This window comes from Peromyscus maniculatus, chromosome 9, assembly GCF_049852395.1.
Source record: "Peromyscus maniculatus bairdii isolate BWxNUB_F1_BW_parent chromosome 9, HU_Pman_BW_mat_3.1, whole genome shotgun sequence".
Classification (NCBI taxonomy): Eukaryota; Metazoa; Chordata; class Mammalia; order Rodentia; family Cricetidae; genus Peromyscus; species Peromyscus maniculatus.
Window position 1 is genome coordinate 49,317,485 of NC_134860.1, and position 19,467 is coordinate 49,336,951.

At 46.4% G+C, this 19,467-nt stretch overlaps 1 protein-coding gene across 16 annotated transcripts in view; it reads left to right on the forward strand.

Annotated features, from left to right (window-relative positions):
- Nucleotides 1-19,331, forward strand: part of LOC102923266 (RPGR interacting protein 1) — a 30,354-nt gene extending 11,023 nt beyond the window's left edge. For 8 of the 16 annotated variants that reach the window (XM_076544961.1, XM_076544960.1, XM_076544969.1 and 5 more), the window contains exons 5-12: nucleotides 506-687; nucleotides 1,074-1,277; nucleotides 1,569-1,704; nucleotides 5,948-6,048; nucleotides 14,554-14,746; nucleotides 16,143-16,227; nucleotides 18,193-18,323; nucleotides 19,145-19,331. In XM_076544961.1, coding sequence (XP_076401076.1) covers nucleotides 506-687; nucleotides 1,074-1,277; nucleotides 1,569-1,704; nucleotides 5,948-6,048; nucleotides 14,554-14,746; nucleotides 16,143-16,227; nucleotides 18,193-18,323; nucleotides 19,145-19,257 — 1,145 coding nt within the window. In that variant the 3' untranslated portion in view covers nucleotides 19,258-19,331. Of the gene's footprint in view, nucleotides 1-505; nucleotides 688-1,073; nucleotides 1,278-1,565; nucleotides 1,705-5,947; nucleotides 6,049-14,553; nucleotides 14,747-16,142; nucleotides 16,228-18,192; nucleotides 18,324-19,144 lie in introns of all 16 variants that reach the window. The other 8 variants (XM_076544967.1, XM_042284821.2, XM_076544963.1 and 5 more) reach the window with 1 other exon arrangement.
- The last annotated feature ends 136 nt before the right edge of the window (nucleotides 19,332-19,467 follow it).

Below are 19,467 nucleotides of genomic sequence, written 5' to 3' on the forward strand. Positions count from 1 at the left end.
GGAAGTGTGTGAGGCCTCTCTCTGTCCAGGATCATAGTTCTTTACAAAACAGGATCTGTCACTGAGAGGAGAGGCAAGCCACCTACTAAGCAGGGCTGCAAAGTCAGAAAGAAGCCTGTCATCCAGGAAAAAGCCACTTTGCTTGTTTTCTTGGTACCACTTGCACAGGTGGTAGTTTTCTGGAGATGGCCGCAGCGTGGTAAGTACTCAGCGACAGTGAAGATGACTCCGTCACGGTCACCATGACAAGCCAGCTGCATTCCTCTCCATGCACATTCTGAGCTTCTCTTTCTGAAACTGGGAAATGCCTGTCTTCCCCTGTGATTCTCTCGCCACACTGTTGTTTTGTGTTAACTTTGTGTATGTTATGAACTTTAATGTATGTTAATAAATGACTAACACATGCAATGAATGCTTAAGTGGGAAGAAATAGAAACGATGCTCATAAATAATCACTAGCCTGTCTCATGAGACCAGGTGTGACCAGTTTCTCTGTGTCTCTAAGGTGATTTTAATCTCACGGACTCTTCGGAGAAGTCCAACGGGTCTATCAAAGTGCAACTAGACTGGGAGTCTGACTACCTGCCCCCAGAGGTCCTGGAACCAGAAGATGAGACAGAGGAGAAGGAGATCAAAGACGACTTTGAGGCCTCAAGCACAGAAGAACAGGCCCCTTACATTCCCCAGGTAACTTGAGTTTGTTTTTTTTTTTCCAGAGCTGAGGATCAAACCCAGGGTCTTTGCTCTACCACTGAGCTACATCCCCAACCCCAAGTCTGATGCTCTACCGACTGAGCTATCCGGGCTCTTGGTAACTGACTTCTTAGAACTCCCTGGACAGTGGACCTCTCTACACATGCTGTGAAGCCAATTGGAGAGAATAGTCTCGGGGCTGGAGTAAAGGAAATTCTTTCTATGAGTACCAGCTCATAGAAATCAGATATAATCTAGAAGCTCCTGACGGAGCAGATCCTCAGGCTTTCCTGTGTAGAGGGGCAAGGGCAGGGGAGAAGGCAAACCAGATGCTGGGCTGTTGTCGTTGAAGGCTGTCTGTCTCTGATTCATCTACTCAGGACCAGATGGCATCTACAGAGATTCCCACCGAGGATGGCCATTATCAAGTGAAGGGAAAATCCTCTCCAACAGCAGAAAGGAGGGAAAAAGAACGTGAGATTGTATGCTACTCCAGAAGAAAACACAGCAAAAGAACCAATGTCCAAGGCAAGAACCGAATGGAATATCTGAGCCGTCACGTCTTGAATGGAAACACGCTGCAGGTAAGCCCGCCCCCAGGGACTCCGGAGAGCAGAGCACCTGCGGCCATCAGAGGGGAGGAGCAGGGGAGGCAGGAAGGCGTTTTCTAAAGCCCCGATGGCTGCCCCCGTCAGTGTAATTGAACCCCACACTTCAATGCTGTGCACGCTGTAACCAGGCTTAGAACACTAACGCTATGCTAAGCATTTCTTTAAAAGGGCCTGAATGTTTAAAGTTCAAAAAGGCTAGCGTTGAGAAAGAAAGGTAAGATGTTATGCCACTCACGGAACACTACTGTCCTTGCTCTGAAGCAGGTGCAGTACACTGAGTGGAAGTTCTCAGGGCTCAAGACGTCTGAGGATGACGGCTTTAAAAGTCATGTCAAGAAAGTGAAAGTGCCGTTATCCCATTCAGCACTGAGACAGGAGGATCCCTCGTATCCTGTAAATGGTATTGTCTTTCTAAGATCTAATTTTTCTATTTCGTAATTTAATTATTTTCTTTTTGTAGTATTTATTTTTATTACTTTTAATGATGTGTCAGTGCATGTGTCTGCTGGTGGGTGTGTGCTTGTGAATCCCGAGTACAGGTGCCTGTGGAAGCCAGAAGCGTGGAATCCTCTGAAGCCTGCTGATGTGGGTGTGGGAACTAAACTCAGGACCTCTAGAAGAAGGAGTGTTCCTAACCACTGGGCCATCCCCCCAGCTCCTGATTTATTTTCTAAAATTATTTACTGATTTTTATGTTATGGTATATCTTAGTTACTTTCCTATTGCTGTGATATGACACTATGACCTGGGCAACTTTTTGTTTTGTTTGTTTCTTTTTTTTTTTTTTTTTTTTCCCAAGGCAGGTTTTCTCTGTGTACAGCCCTGGCTGACCTGGAACTCACTCTGTAGATCAGACTGGTCTTGAGCTCACAGATCCTCCTGCCTCTGTTCTCAAGTGCTGGGATTAAAGGTATGTGCCACTATGCCTGGCTGACCTAGGCAACTTACAAAAAAAAAAAGTTTGTTAGGGGTGAGTCCATGACCATCATGGTGGGGAGCATGGCATCAGACAGGCAGGGATGGTGTTGGAGAAGTAGCTGAGAGCTCACATCTTGAGACACGGTCATGAGGCAGAGAGAAACACTGGGAATGGCCTGAGTCTTTTGAAACCTCCAACTTGTCCCCAGTGACACACCTCCTCCAACAATTCCACACCTCCTAATCTTTCCAAAACGGTGTCACCAACTGGGGACCAGGCATCCAAACCTATGAGCCTATAGGGACCATTCTCATTTAAACCACCAGACAGTGATAAACAGTTAATGGAAAATTAGTGTTTCAGTTCCTCTTTCTTAGGTTACAAGTGTGAGAAACTAGGCCAATTCAGGCTTGAATTCTCTCTCTCTCTCTTTTTTTTTTTTTTTTCCGAGACAGGGTTTCTCTTGTGTAGCTTTGCGCCTTTCCTGGAACTCACTTGGTAGCCCAGGCTGGCCTCGAACTCACAGAGATCTGCCTGCCTCTGCCTCCCAAGTGCTGGGATTAAAGGCGTGCGCCACCACTGCCCGGCCAGGCTTGAATTCTCAATGGAAATTACCTTTCTATACATTTATAGCTAGCCTGCTAGCAAGCTAGCTTAGTTTCCTAGTATTTTTAATATGTTAAGATTCCCTAGAGCTCAGTAAATAATGTCTGGAAAGACATCGGAGGGTTGTTACTGGTTCACTTGTGAGGTTGTGATTTTTCTAACCTAGAGCGAGGCTGGGCTGGAGTTAAGAGCCCTGGCTGCTCTTCCAGAGGACTCTGGTTTGATTCTCATCATTTACAACCATCTGGAATTTCAGTTCCAGAGAACTGCATATTCCTTTCTGGCCTCTGTGGACACCAGACTTTCATTCACATGGTATGCAGACATATATGGAAGATTACATCCACATGCATAGCATAACATTTTATTACTCATATTTTATGCATGCAGATGTGTTTTCACGTATGTCTATGTGCCTCATGCATGCCTCATAAGTCAAAAGAGGGTGTCAGGTCTCTTGGAACTGTAGTTACAACTAGCTGCCATATGGGTGCAAGGAATTAAACCCAGGTCCTCTGCAAGAGGTGCTCTTTTTTTTTCTTTTCTTTTTTTTTTTTTTTAAAGATTTATTTATTTATTATGTATATAGCATATGTGACTGCAGGCCAGAAGAGGGCACCAGATCTCATTACAGATGGTTGTGAGCCACCATGTGGTTGCTGAGAATTGAACTCAGGACCTCTGGAAGAGCAGTCAGTGCTCTTAACCTCTGAGCTATCTCTCCAGAGGCCCACAACATGTGCTCTTAACTGCTGGGCCATCTCTCTGGCCTCTTAATTTTTTTTTTAAACAGATTATATACCATGACCAAGTAACAATAGTTCCATAAGCACAAAATTACTTTCAAAATAGGAAATTAGCCATGTTTGGTGGCCTAAGCTTTAATCCTAGAACTCTGGAGGCAGAGGTAGGATCTTTATGTGTATGAAACCAACTTGATCTACATAAGTATACTAGGCCAGCCAAGGATATACAGTGAGACCCTGTCTCAAAAAAAAAAAAAAAAAATCGCCAGGCGGTGGTGGCGCACGCCTTTAATCCCAGCACTCGGGAGGCAGAAGCAGGCGGATCTCTGTGAGTTCGAGGCCAGCCTGGGCTACCAAGTGAGTTCCAGGAAAGGTGCAAAGCTACACAGAGAAACCCTGACTCGAAAAACCAAAAAAAAAAAAAAAAAAAAAAAAAAAAAAAAAAAAATCAAAATAGGCGATTAACTTAATATGCCGTAGAATTAAAGTCTAAAAAACTTTGAGATCATTCCATTATTTTGAGGAAAAGCATTTTTTACAATTTCCATTCTTTTTATTTATTTATTTATTTATTTATTTATTTATTTTTCGAGATAGGGTTTTGTCCACTAACCTGAGGCCCTTAGTTTGATCCCAAGCACCCACATAACAGTCAGATGCAGTGCTTCACCTCTGTAATCCTGGCACTCCTATACAGCAAGATGGGAGGCAAAGACGGAATTACCTGGAGGCTCTTGTGTGAAACAAGATGGAAGTAGAGAGCCAATTCCAAATAAATACATAAATAAATCCTTTTAAAAAATGTTATATGGAGTAATTAAAGTGGGATCCCCAGCTCAGGGACTGGTACTATCCACCTTTAACGTGAGTTTTACCCTAGGCTAGGGATGATGGTGCACACCTTTAATACCTACAGTCAAGAAGGAGGCATAGGCAAGTGGCTTTTTGTGGGTTCTAGTCCAGCCTGGTCTACATGATGAGTTCCAGGCCAGCCAGGGTTACAGAGTTTCTTTAAAAAAAAAAAAAAAACTAAAACACTAGGGGAGGGGAAGTCTTCCCATGTCAATCAGGATAATTCCCCACAGAGAAGACCAAATGTCCATCTCTCAGGTGATTCAAGATTCTGTCTGTTGGCAACATTAAAAAAATCACAAAAAAACAAAAAACAGAAGAAAAAAAGCAGCCGGGCGGTGGTGGTGAACACCTTTAATCCCAGCACTAGGGAGGCAGAGGCAGGTGGATCTCTGTGAGTTCGAGGCCAGCCTAGTCTACAGAATGAGTTCCAGGACAGGCTCCAAAGTTATACAAAGAAACCCTGTCTCAAAAAATAAAATAAAAACAAAACAAAATCACATGTGCATTTTTTAAAAGAGAACGCCCCATGTAGCCCACACTGTCCTTGAACTTACTATGTAGCTGAGGATAACCCTGAACTCCTGATTTTCCTGCTTTTACTTCCTAAGGGCTGAGATTACAGTCACATGCCACCACGTCTCTTTCTCTACTACAGTTTTAGTTGAAGGCGTCATAAAGATCTACTGCAGCAGAAGGGCACATACATCTATGAGAAGAGTGTGGCAGTCGCACATGAGATGAACAGAGGGTAGCAATACATATGCACACACCACACACACATACACACATACACACAGATGCACACACCACACACACACACACACACACACACACGCACACACCACACACACATACACACATACACACAGATGCACACACCACACCACACACACACACACACACACACACACACACACACACACGTGCACATACACACACCACATTGCTTGCTTTTCCTTAGTGTTGTTGTTTTCTTCAAGCCCCTAAAGAGACTAGCCTGCCTGCCTACTTTCATTTTTATATACATTTTAATTTTTAAAATTTTATTTTATGTGTATGTATGATGTATGTATGTATGTATGTATGTATGTCTATGTACCACATGTTCTGGGGTGGCCACAAAAATCAGAAGAGGTCATCCTAGAGTGGGAGTTACAGATGGTTGAGAGCTGCCCTGCCAGCCCTGGGAACTGAACTCAGGTCTTCTGGAAGAGGAGCCAGTGCTTGTAACTGAACCGTCTCTCCAGCCTATACCTTCCTTTCTTTTCCCTTCCCCTCCTTTCTCTCCACTGCCCTCTTCTCTCCTTTTTTCCGGTCATCCTTTTCTCCTCCCCCCCCCCCCCCCCCCCCGCAAATGTACCCTGTGACAACAGACTTCTGAATGAGTGAACCTTCGAAGTGCAGAGTTTGATTCTGAAGTAGACGTGGTCAGGTGGGAACTGGTGTGGGCACTGACTCTGTGTGGAGTGGAGGAGGTGTTTTGAAAGTGTTCTGCAATGTAGCCTCTCCTCCGGCAGACCAAGCATCCTCTGGACAAGCTTCTGAAGCCAGCGAAACACAAACCCCCGACAGCGATGACATCATAGTGACACCCCAATCTCAGATGTGTCCTAAAGCTGTAAGTACCTGGGGTGACCATGCCTGTTAGAGAAGGGTCGCTGTTAGCAGAGTGCTTAGTGGCTACACATGTGAGATTCAAATCCAGGTTCAAAAGGCCCGTTGAGGAACGCAAGTTGCGTGAAAAGTGTGCCTGGGTGAACAGGAAGTCTGTTGCTACAGCGATGAAAGCGTTTTCTTATCTTGATGTGAACGGCAACCGAGAGCAGCGCCTCTCTGTCCTGTTCGGAACCCTGGCCACTCATGTCCTGCACTGTGGCCTTGTTCACACCCAGATCAGTTGAGGCCGTTTTTCAGGGGAGCAGACTTCCTGTAGGAGATGGAGACCACAGGAAAGGAAGGGATTCTTCGTGAAAGGCTCAGAGAAATGCTTCAGTTTCTGCAGTTTTTGACCCTACCGTCCTCCTTCCTTCCTTCCTTCCTTCCTTCCTTCCTTCCTTCCTTCCTTCCTTCCTTCCTTCCTTCCTTCCTTCCTTCCTTCCTTCCTTCCTTCCTTCCTCCCTCCCTCCCTCCCTCCCTCCCTCCCTTCCTTCCTTCCTCCTCCTCCTCCTCCTCCTCCTTCTCCTCCTGACAGGTTCTCTGTGGTGGTTTGAATAAGAATGGCCCCCATAGCCTCATATTTGAGTGCCTGGTCACCAAGGACTGAACTGTTTGAAAGGATTACCAGGACTAGGCGGTGTGGCCTTGTTGGAGGAAGTGTGTCACTGGGGGTGGGCCTTGAGGTCTCAAAAGCCAGCGCCAGGCCCCCTCCTTCTCTCTTTGCGGATCAGGATGTAGCTCTCAACTACTTCTTCAGCACCACACCTGTCTGCTGCCAGGCTCTCTGCCATAAAGATAACGAACTAAGCCTCGGAAACTGTAGGCGAGCCTCTAATTAAATGTTTTTTCTTATAAGAGTTGCCTTGGCCATGGTGTCTCTTCACAACAACAGGAGAGTGACAAACTGAGACAGTGTCACTATGTGGGCAAGCCTGGCCTGGGGACTCACAGAGATGCTCCTGCTCTGCCTCCGGAGTGGACCAAAGGTGTGCGCCACCATGCCCCGCTCATTCCTTCCTCCTAACTGATAATCAATATCCAATTAGAGTGGCACATCACCTTTAATTTAGACAGCAGTCTACTGGGTAATGTTGATGGAACTTTCAAGCTGGATGTTCATTACCTCGCAAAAATCACTCGCAGTTGCTCATTCTTTTTACAAGTGATTATGGGGTGCCCATCTTAGTGGCGGCTCGGTCCCTTTCCTTGTTTTCTTTTCTTTGAGACAGGACTGTTGGTTTTAGCAGTCTCGGAACACAACAAAACACACTAACGAGTTTTATTAAGGAGAAAGGGACAGATGTGTTCAGGTCTGCTGAAAGGACACGTGAAAAAGAAGGGGAGGGGATGTGGGATCTGCCTTTTAAGGACCACCCCAGCATGCCCACACAGCCCACGTGGCTCCTCTACGCATGCCCATAGATCACGTGGTCACGCCGCACACAATTTACGGGACCACGCAGCACATGGGTTATGTAGGACATATAATCCGGAAAGGACTAGGTGGAAATGACTAAGTGTCCCGCTGGGGCATGGGTGATCATGGGGGTGAGGCTGGAATTCCTATCATTAAGCTCACACCAAAGCCTGGGCTTGCTTCAAACTTTTTTGTGGCAGCCTGGCCTACGCCTCATGAGTTCTGGGATTACAGGCATGTGCTACCCACACTTGTTTGGCTCCCTGTACTGGGTAAGTTTTACCAACTTGACACAAAATAGAGTTGCCTGCAATGAGGGCACCTCACCTCAATAATTTCTTCCATCAGATTGGCCTGTGGACATGTCTGTGGCTCGTTTTCTTCATCTCCTGCCCTTAGTTTAGGGCTGGTCAGTTTGAACAAAGACAGGGAGGCCGATAGGTCCAGAGTTTTGAGCTAAGCGTGCCATGATCTAGCCTTGAACGTGCCTGGTGGTCTATCTGCAGAAAGCTCCTGCTGGGGGGAGAAAAAGTCCACCAGGCCTTCATTTTAAGCTGGTAGGCTTTTTTTTTTTTTTTTTTAAAAATAGAAGCATTTCACTGGGAGCTTGCTTACACTTTCAGAGGGTTCGTGCATGAACATCATGGTGGGGTATGGCAGTGGGCTGGCAGGCATGGTGTTGGAGAAGCAGCTGAGGGGGCTCACACCTGATCCCCGGGTTGCAGGCAGAGAGAGAGAGAGAGAGAGAGAGAGAGAGAGAGAGAGAGAGAGAGAGAGAGAGAGAGAATGGTTGGTCCTGGTGTGGGCTTTTGAAACCTATAAGCCCACCCCCAGTGACACATCTCTTCCAACAAGGTCGTTCTTCCTCACCATCCCCAAACTGGGGACCAAGCATTCAAACATAGGAGCCTATGGTGGCCATTCTCATTCAGACCGCCACATCCCACCCCCGCCCCCATAGGCTTGTAGCCGTATCATAACGCAAAAATGCGTTCAGTACAGCTTCAAAAGTCCCGTTACTCTATCCTGTCTCAACAATTTCAAAGTCCAAAGTCCAAGGTCCCTTCTGAGACTTCAGGAAACCTCTAACTATGGCCCCTATAAAAGTAAAACAACAAATTACGTATTTTCAGCATACAGTCGCCTAGTATAAAGATTGCCATTACAAAGGGAGGGATGGGGCACAGGATGGAAAGACTGGACCAAAGCAAGACAGAACCTGCAGGGCAAGCTCCACCGTCTGTATCTCTGTGCCTGATGTCAAAGGGCTTCTTAGACGGCTCTTCATCCCTCCGCTCTTTCCAGTTTCGCTGACAGCTATCGAGGACTATGGGGGTCCAGCCCCTCGGTAGTCCCCTCCCAGAGTCTGGAAGAATCTACAACCAGCTGATAATCACTCTTTGATGAGAAGAAATGAATCCATGTACATGAAACTCCTTAGTTCATACACTTTATTATTCTGTGATAGTTCTCTCTCTACACAGCTTCATTCTGCTCTCATGTCTAGCTCCTTCCTTGCCTGATTTCTCTATATTTATCTACTGTCCCCTCTAGGTTCTATCTTAATTCCTTCATCTAGTTCTGCCCCTTCTAGGTTCTCATCTATCTAGTTCTTTCCCTTATCAGCTCCTCTCCTGTCTCCTTCTCTCTCATCTGGCTCTTCCTCATCTTGTTCTTCCCCATCTGGCTCTTCCTCATCTTCCATCTCGTTCCTCTTGTCCTCTCTTCTAGCCCTTCAATCTAGTTCTTCCCCATCTCAGTTTGTTCCTCTCAAGTTCTTTTTTTTTTTTTTTTTTTTTTTGGTTTTTTCGAGACAGGGTTTCTCTGTGCAGCTTTGCGCCTTTCCTGGAACTCACTTGGTAGCCCAGGCTGGCCTCGAACTCACAGAGATCTGCCTGGCTCTGCCTCCCGAGTGCTGGGATTAAAGGCGTGCGCCACCACTGCCCGGCTCCTCTCAAGTTCTTACCCGTCTAGTTCTTCCATACTCTTTTCTTTTCTCTGTCCTCTCGTGCCCTGGAAGTCCTGGTATATATACCCTTACAAGCAGTATTCTCTTAGCAGTGCAAAACCAGGCTTCCAGGGTCAAATGGAGGGGTGATAAGAATCACATAGGGAGGCAATAACTGTTATTTATCATTTGCAACCCCAAAGGGAAGTGACCAATGGGGAAATGAATTAACTAAAGGCTAACTTCAGCTAATATCTAAGAAGAGGGCTCTTATGTGCTCAACTATAATCTTAAATGTGATTGGTAGAAAGTGTTAAGAAACTATAAGTTGCTAGGTCAATGGGAGAAAATAAAACTGTCTTCTTTTTTTCCTGTGGCTCCTATCTGTCCAAGCTATCTGCCGGTTTTTTCTGCAGGGTGGGGGAAGGTGTGCTCAGTTGCTAGGTAATCTGTGTACAGCTAGATGCCTCTGGTGATAGTTAAAGTGAGATCTGGAACTGGAGGTAAAGTTTGGGAAAGGAGGAAGTAAGGCTTAATTGGCACATCCGCCAGGCCTTCTCAAACAGGTAGCCTGGATGCTTAAGTCTGTTCTTAGAGAGTACAGAGGTATCTCTGATAAAGTACTTTCCTCCATCTGGTGATGGACCTGGCCGGATGCTGCTAATGATAATTACAGGGAGGCTTGAACTGGGGTTCTGACTGAGCATAGCTGTCAGTGCAGAAGGTTATCTAAATATTCCTAGAAGTGGTTAGGTAAGGAGTTAGAGGTATATAAAGTTAGTAAGGCTGTAAGAAAGGAGGGGTCTGAGCTAAATTGTGTAAAGCTATTATTTAATGTCTACCTGAACTAGGCGGTGTCTCCTTGTGGAATTTATCTTAAATCAGGAGACTTGCATGTGGACTGCTATTACTGCTAGTCCTTGAAAGTGGCCAAGGGAGATATCTGATTCCAGAGAAAGCCTTTCCTGAGGCTGTTCTCCAAATACCTGGAATGTGTATGTCCAGAGAGTGATCAGTCCACACTGTTAGCCCTTCTTAGGGAAAAGTCAATTGGGAAAACTATGAAGGCACACATGATTTTCATAACAGAAGATAGCTGATATATAACAAGCCAAGTAACACCAAAAACTCCTTGGGATTTGGCTTCCTCTGGAGGAAATCCCTGATCCCTCCAGGTAGTGACTTTGCCATAACCAGCTGAGTTCTTATGATATTCCTGCGCCCCGCAGCAGACAGCAGCATGTTTCTTCCTTGGGCTGGCTCCACACCCTGTCTGCCACTCTCCTTGGCTCAGTTGTGCTATGGCTGTGGCATCTCCAGCATCCTGGGGTCTCCAGGAGAATCCAGGCTTCACCTTGACAGCTTCACACAATGGCCTCTCTAGACTTGGGTACAGGGACTCCCCTGACAACATGCCTGGCCTCAGCAGCTTTCCTCAGCCTTGGTGGAATCGTCCATAACCTTTATCCTTCTTGACTCTACATCCAGAACTACATGGCGGAAACGGCCACGTTCCGCTGCCTTGCTGCTGCTAGGCTTTTGACTCGGGAGAGGAAGGTGAGGGAGAAGCTACCTGTGTGCCGTCTTGGAAGTCTGACATCCTTTCTGTCTAGCTGTGGCTCCTCCCCTATCTCTCTGCCCCTTAAGGATATGTCTAACTCCTAGTCCTTCAAACGCTTCCTTTCAAAGATTGCCACTGCTCTCTGAGCTAGGTGGGAGAGGGGCAGGAGGAGGACGGTGAGGGGCAGGGCCACAGAAAACAGGCAGTAGACGTTCAAAGAGAAATGAAGGGACCGGAAGTCTGTCTTAGTTGATAGACTCCTTGTCCAGAATGCATGAAGTCCTGGTGGTGGTTCACGCCTGTGATCGTAGCCCTTGAGAGACGGAGGCAGAAGGAACTGAGGTTCAAGGTTATCTCCATTCCACAAAGAGTTCAAGGCCAGCCTGGGCTAAAAGGAAATGATGACCTCTGTGCTAATAATAAAGGTAAGGAAGTCAAATAGTGATTTGAGTACAAGCCTGGAGAGATGTGTAAATATTAAACAAACATTTAAATGACATTTGTTTATTCATTGTGTATACCTGAGCATGTGTGTGTGTGTGTGTGTGTGTGTGTGTGTGTGTGTGTGTGTGCCACTACATGTGTGTGGGTATCAGAGTACAACCTGCAGGCGTTGGGGGTGTGGCCCTTCTCTGCTGTGTGTGTCCCAGGGATTGAACTCAGGTGGCCAGGCTGGGAAGCTAACGCCTTCCTTTACCTGCTGAGCCATCTCACTGTCCCCTCCCCTCACCCCTTTTTGTTGTTGTTAAGAACACAGGTTGATGATACAAGAAGTGTCAGACTGTGCAGTAAGGAGAATACTGCCTGTAGTAATGTCTAAGTCTTACTTCAGCGGCAGCAGCAGCAGCAGCAGCAGCAGCAGCAGCAGCAGCAGCAGCCGCAGCAGCCCGAGGAGCTATGGCACAGACCTCACGTAGGCAAAATCAGCAGCCGGGGCTTCAGCACAGAAAAGCATATGAAGCTGACTGAAGTTTGTTGACGTAGAAAGGCACTCAGGAAAAGAATAAAACAGAGCATGGGTGTAGGCTTCTCAGAAGAGTCACAAGCAGGTGCCCCCCCACCAGACAGGGTTTCTCTGTGTAGCACTGGTTGTCCTAGAACTTGCTTTGTAGACCAAGCTGGCCTTGAACTCATAGAGATCCGCCTGCCTCTGCCTCCCAAGTGCTGGGATCAAAGGTGTGCACCACCACACCGCCTGGCTCAGAATTCGTTGAATAACAAATTCACACCAGGCATCAGTTTCAATAGAAGCAATTTCCCAGACAGTCTTGCTTTCCTTGACAGCCTTGTGGGGGAGAGCACAGGTTCTCTTAAACCACACATTATGCATCACTTTAAAGATTGGAAAGGGTCAAGAGGCCACAGCAAAATTCCAGAAGTTTCAGGGCAGAGAAGCTGGTAAGCGCCGCCGCCGCCGCCGCCGCCGTCGGAGCCGCTGTGGCCGTAAGGTGACAAAGCTCCTGGGCGTCTCTGACAGGTGCCGTGGCTGCTGCTGCGGAGTCCGGCTGCACTGTGGGGTTGAGCTGCAGGGGCGAGGTGAGGGACAGGCAGACGCATGGCTGACAGGTTCAGGAGGGTGAAGTGGACAGGCTGATAGCAACCGAAGTAGATTGGTCGCCTCACACAGCCATGCAGAAGCCCCTGGGACAGTCGGGAATTCGGGAAACCGTAGCCTGCCGGTCCCCTGACATTTGCATCAGGCTGTCCCATGTCAGAGGACGGGTGGGGCTTGTCCTTCCTTTATGGGGCTCGGATGAGAGAGCTCCGTTTCCTCAGTCTGGCATTCCTGATAAATCCTCGGGCCTGGTTTCATGACCTGCTTTTAATATGCTCACGTGCTCCTAGAGAGTCAACTTTCCCTGATACATTTATATGCAGGGTGGCTTCCTTTCTATCCCTTATCAGTCTGTGCCACGTGGGTAGTACTGGACAGATGGTGCCAGTCACGTGTCCACGCAGGTGCACAGTTGTCTTTCATCCTCAAAAATGGAGTCTCTCAGTGCAGGGGCCTACCTGAAAAACCACTGTGTTACACAGTGTGGAGAAACTCAGAGTGAGACACAGGCCAGTCTCACCAACCGTGTTCTATTCTGTTGTGTCCTTCTCTATTGCATTTTATTTTTAATGCTTTGTCTTTCCTTTTTTTTTTTAGATTTATTTTTATTTTATGTGTGAGGGTGCTTTACCTGCATGCATGTCTGTGTACCACATGCTTATCTGGTGCCCTTGGAGGTCTGAAGCGGGAGTCAGGTCCCCTGGAACCTGTAGTTACGGGGAAGCTCTGAGCCCTCATGTGGTGGCTGGGAATTGAAACTGAGGCCTCTGGAAGAGCAGCCAGTTGATCTTGACCTCAGAGGCATCTCGCCACCCCTCTAATCCAACTTCGCTTAGTCTTTCACTTTGAAAAGTGGTAGTGAGAAAGAAAGAAGCCAGTGGTTTCCTTGTGTGAGTTACTGAGGAGACAACGGCAAACAAGTCATTTTGAAGAAGCGGCCCACGTGACCGGGATGCAGACTCATCGGGAGGTTGCGCCCGCTGCATTTCTCCAAAGACACAGAAGCTTCTTCACTTGCTTCTGGAAAGAACAGGCAGGGTAGGGGCTAGTGCTTGGGCTTACAGACCCTCCCTGGTGCAAGGGTACCAGGGCTTGATGTCGCCTGGCTGCCACACTGCAGGAGGGGCTTGTGTTCACTTGTATACTTTTGGAAACTAGACACATGCCAATCTTCTAACCGACAGCTCTTGTGCCACTGTAGACAAAGAACAGTGAGAAGAGAGGATGGTGTGACAGTGATTTTGAAATGGAGCTGAGGCAGAGCAGATGCTGTGTGGTGGCCTGGTGGCCTCCTCTTTGGCACGTGTCTAAGTTGAGCTCTTTGCTATAGTGACTGAAGCGGCTGTAACTCATGGAAAAATGCTGGTGTGGGTTTCATTGAGAAAGCGAAAAATCCATCTTTTCAGAAATCACTTTTCTTTATCCTTTGTATGTGTGTGTGTGTTTTATTTTTTTAATTTTAATCTTGTTTTTCAGACAGGGTTTCTCTGTGTAGCCTTGGCTGTCCTGGAACTTGCTCTGTAGACCAGGCTGGCCAAGATCTGAGATCCACCTGTCTGTGCCTCCTAGGTGCTGAGATTAAAGGCATGTGCTGCCATGCCCAGCCTAGTTTGTGTGTGTGTGTGTGTGTGTGTGTGTGTGTGTGAAAGATAAGATCTCATTACACAGCCCAAGCTGGCCTTGAACTCAAGACCTTCCTGCCTGGGCTTCCCCAGTGAACCTTCATCCCCAGCTTCTTCATTCTTTGTGGAGAGCCAGGAAAGGCTGGCTTGGAGTAACGACTCGGGGAGGAGATAGAAACAGGCGTCTCCTCACAAACTTCCCAGTGACTCTGTGGCAGTTTCGTCACGTTATCTGTTGGTAACCGCTTTGCCTGTGAATTGCCAGTAAATGACGTCCTATAGTGTGCCATGATGAGTTTCTAGAGGGTGTCGTGTTAACACTGCAGCCCCATTAACCTTTAGGAAATCAATATCTCCATCTCAGGATTCAGAGAAGATGTGCATTGAGATTGTCTCCCTGGCCTTCTGCCCGGAGGCTGAGGTCATGTCTGACGAGAATATACAGCAGGTGTTTGTGGAGTACAAGTTCTATGATCTGCCTCTGTCTGAGACAGAGACTCCGATGTCCCTGAGGAAACCGAGGGCAGGAGAAGAAATCCACTTCCACTTTAGCAAGGGTGAGCTCCCCTGCATGGTGAGTGGGCACAGGAGGCAACCAGACATTTGTTGTGATCAGAGCTACTCTGGGTTTCCAAGAGGGAGGTGAATCCACTCATTCCCCCTAGTTATCATATTTACCAAAGAAGTCTATGCATATGGCTTAAAAAATATCAAGTAAGCCTGAAACACAGATTTTAATTCAGTCATTTATTCTACAGTATCTCTACAAATCACTCTTTCTACCCCTACCCCATGACTGAACTCTCTGTAATGGCTTTTTAATTTTTTCAGCTATTTTTTAAATTTACTAATCTATCTAAATACTACTTACACTGCTGTTCTATGATATACTAATTGTAGATGTTCCTATCTCAGATACACATTTTAAGGTATGCTTCTCTACATCCACATCCTTCACTCCCACACAACTGGGTCATAACTTTTATTATTTCTGTTATTCTAGAATAGATATCAACTCTTGCAATGCTAAGTCCCTTCCTCTGCGTTAGCTTTCCTTCCTGTGACATTTGTTGCCCGCCTCTGCCTCTAGAGTGCTGGGATAAAGCATACACTGCCATGCCTGGCGTGATTTTTTATTTTAATAGATGTTTCTCAGTAGCTTTCACAGGAAGGGATATTAGAAGTAAATAAATATTTTTGGAGAAAGTCAGGCATGATATCCATTTTTTCTATCTTCCTATTTGATTGATACACACACACACACACACACACACACACACACACATGCATGCAGGCGTGGGCAGGCAGCCACAGATTGTATGCACACAGATGATTTTAGCTATTTTCTTATTAAATTTTATTTAGATTTATTTTTATTTCACACCTGGATATTCTTCCCACATGTATGTCTGTTCATCACATGCATGCAGTGCCTGCAGAGGTCAAGAGAGGGTGTTTGGAATCCCTTGGGAAGAGTTACAGATAGTAGTAGTTAGTCACCATGTGGGTGCTGGGAATTGAACCTGGAACCTCAATGCTCTTCACCTCTGAGCCACTTCTCCAGCTCCAATTTTAGCTATTTTCTTTTTTTAAGACAGCATTTCTCTGTGTAACAGTCCTGGCTGTCCTGGAACTTGCTTTTGTAGACCAGCCTGGCCTTGAACTCAGAGATCAGCCTCCCTGTGCCTCCCAAGTGCTGGGATTAAAGGCGTGCACCACTACGACCAGCTCGATTTTAGCTATTTGCAGTAAAATCTTATGAAACAGGGAGCCAACCTGTAGGCCTCCCTTGCCTGTTTGCTTTGTATCACTGTAGGCTTTATCAGTCATGAGTCCTGTATGCAAAGAGCAACAATAGCCTTTTCCGTCTAGGGCCTCTTGTACACTAGGCAAACACTGTAGCATGAGCTACAGACTCATCCCTCTACTCTTTGCTTTTCTTTTACCTTTCAGTGATAGACCTGGACCCAGTGGAACAACAAGGCAGAAGACAGTTTCTGTTTGCCATGCTGCATGCTCAAGATCCTGATGCGGGATGGTAAGCCACTTCACATTGACAATGCAGATATTCAGATCGGATTTACCAAGTTTGAGTTTAGTTTTGCGCTAATGCAAATACTGTAATAATTTAATTTTCTCTTGATGGATCTCCTATCTACTTGAGTCAACTTTATGTATCTGACTGCCCATTCAGTTATTTTAGGTTTAGTTTGTATTTCACCTGTGGCAGGGACTTGTGTGTGGGTGACCGCAATGATAGGAATCCTGATAGTGTCCTACATGGGGCAGACAGAACATTTGGATATTCTAAGGTCATTTAACAAACTTCTCACATACACAGCAGTGCTGTGTGCACACCAATACTGTGCCATTCTAATGCCCAGCTTATACTTTTCTTTTTCTTTCTTTTTTTTTTTTTTTTTTTTTTTGAGACAGTTTCTCTGTCTAACAGGCCTAGCTGTCTAGGAACTCACTTTGTAGACCAGGCTGGCCTCAAATTCACAAGAGATCCTCCTGCCTCTGTCTCCTGAGTGCTGTGATTAAAGGTGTGACCCACCACTGCCTGGCTTATCCTTGTATTTTAAAAAATACCTTAAAAATTGTATGTGTGGGGTTGGAGCGATGGCTCAGCAGTTAAGAGCACTGGGTCGCCCTTTCAGAGGACCCAGGTTTGATTCCTAGTATTCACACCACAGCTCACAACCATCTACACCTCTAATTCAGGGGATCCAAAGCCCTCTTCTGGCCTCTTTGCAGGCACCATGCATGTAGGTGGTGCACAAACACAAAGTTTTATAAACCCTTTACTTAGGTGTATGGGCGTTTGTCTGCGTGTCTGTTTACCTCTTCCTTTGGCTGTTAAAAAACCTTGCTTTTCTTTACTCTCTTCTGCTTCCTGTTGGATTTCAGTTGACTTTGCCTGTGGTGTCTGGACCAGTATGGTACAGCAGACAGCACCTTGTGTGTCAGAGCAGCTTTTGAATCTCAGCTCCCACTTCTGACTCTGTGGTCTTTGCTGTGTTGCTTGGATGCTTTTTGAAGAGTGACAGGAATTACCCACAGCACTTGATCTTGTCCCTAGCCCACAATAATGCCAGTACCCTGGCTTTCTGTAGCCTTGGGGTCTGAGGTCAGTATACTTGCAGCTCATGGCCAGTGTGCTGCTCTGCTTCAGGCAGGGTTGTGGTCTTTCAGATCCTTTCAGAACTTGAGTTTTCAGCCCCATTCAGCTGTCTCATCACAATTAGCAGCACTTGCTTTTCCAAGATTACTGGAAGAGCCAGGAGGGACGGCACACACTTGCAACCACAGCACTTGGGAGGTGGAGTCAGGAGGCCAGTCTCGGATAGCTATGTAGTGAGTTGCAGGCCAGCCTAGGCTTCATGAGATTGTCTCAGAAGGGCTGAGGCAGGCTAGTGGGTAAAGGTGCTTGCTTCCAAATCTGATGGCTTGTGTTCAATCCTCAGGATACACACGGTGGAAATGGAGAACCAACTCCCAAAAGTTGTCCTGACTTCTGCGGATGCCCAACCCTTTCCCAAAGATTCCTGACTTCTGGCTCCTTAGAAAGGAGGGAGGCAGGGAATGGGATTCAGATTCAGGGAAAACACTATTATTTGTGATTACTTCTCCATTTTTGTTTTATGTGTACACGGGTATTCAGCCCGTGTGTGTGTACCACGTGGAATGCCCACAGAGGCTGTCAGATCTGCTGGGACTCGAGTGATAGATGATTGTGAGGCAGCAGGTGGGGGCTGGGAGTCAAACCCAGGTTCTCTGGAAGAATAGCCAATGCTGTATTCCCTTAACCACTTCTCCAAACTCCATGATTACTTTTTTTTTTTGGGGGGGGGGGAGGCAGGGTTCACTTTGTAAACTAGGCTGGCCTTGAACTCAAAGATCTGCCTGCCTCTGCTCCGGAGTGGGATTACACGTGTTTGTAACTTTAATGGTATTTTAGTTTTAAAACAGGCTGAATTAAATGGATTCTCCTTGTTTTCAGTTTAAAATTTACAGTGGTAAGTGATCCTCTGGATGAAGAAAAGAAAGAGTGTCAAGATGTCGGCTATGCGTACCTTGAACTGTGGCAAATACTTGAAACTGGAAGAGATGTCCTGGAGCAAGAACTAGAGAGTGAGTAATACAGTTCTATACTTCTGAGTTTCATTCGCTCAGAGAAAATACCCACTCATGTGTAACTTTAACCTGTTGACATCATTATCTGTAAAGCTGGCGGACAAATGCTTTTGAAGTCTTTCCCCAGCAGCTATATGTATTTCATTCTGGAACATGTCTATGCTTGTCTAGACTCAATCTTCGTAAGTGTAGAAAAAAGGTCTATTTTGTTTTTAACGTTTTTATTATGTATGTGTACACAGGTGTGAATCTCAGGGGACAATCTGTAGGAGTCAGTTTCTTGCCTTCCACTATGTAGGGTCTGAGGACGGACCCGCTGTCTGGCTAGCCCTAAAAACCCTTTCTTCTCTGTTCTGGCTTATGTGCTCCTTGTGTCTCCAGAGCACCTTAGCCTTTCCCTCACGTGTGTACACCACACTGTAATGGTTTCCCTTTCCTATGAAATGAGGCAGGGAACTCCAATATGTCAAATACTAGGCATTAAAAGTGTATAACTGGAGCCAGGCGGTGGTGGCGCATGCCTTTAATCCCAGCACTCGGGAGGCAGAGGCAGGTGGATCTCTGTGAGTTCGAGGCCAGCCTGGGCTACAGAGTGAATTCCAGGACAGGCACCAAAGCTACAGAGAAACCCTATCTCGAAAAACAAAAACAAACAAACAAACAAGTGTGTAACTGGATGAGTGTGATGGTACAGGCCTGGTCTATACAGTGAGTTAGGGCTAGAGTGAGACCCTGTCTCGAACAAACAAACAAACAAACAAATGTGTGTAAATGGAGCCCTGTTACTGCCTAACACCTTTCTTTCTCCTGTTCCACAGTTGTGAGCCCCGGAGACCAGGCCATCCAAATTGGAAGGCTGAAGGTTTCCCTTCGAGCAGCTGCTGCCCTCCACAGCATTTACAAGGAGATGACTGAAGATTTGTTTTCATGAAAGAACTACTCCACTCTAAGATTTGAGGGAATCACTGGGAGAGTCTCTTATAAAGTAACATGCTATGCCATAAATCTGGTCTCCTGTGCTATCTGCTGTTTCTCAAACTAACGGCGAGGCTTACCACCACCCGTGAACTTCTGTGGTACTAGTTGGATAAAGGCATTTTGTTCTAACACAGTAACCCTTTAGTAGGCAAGACTTCATTTC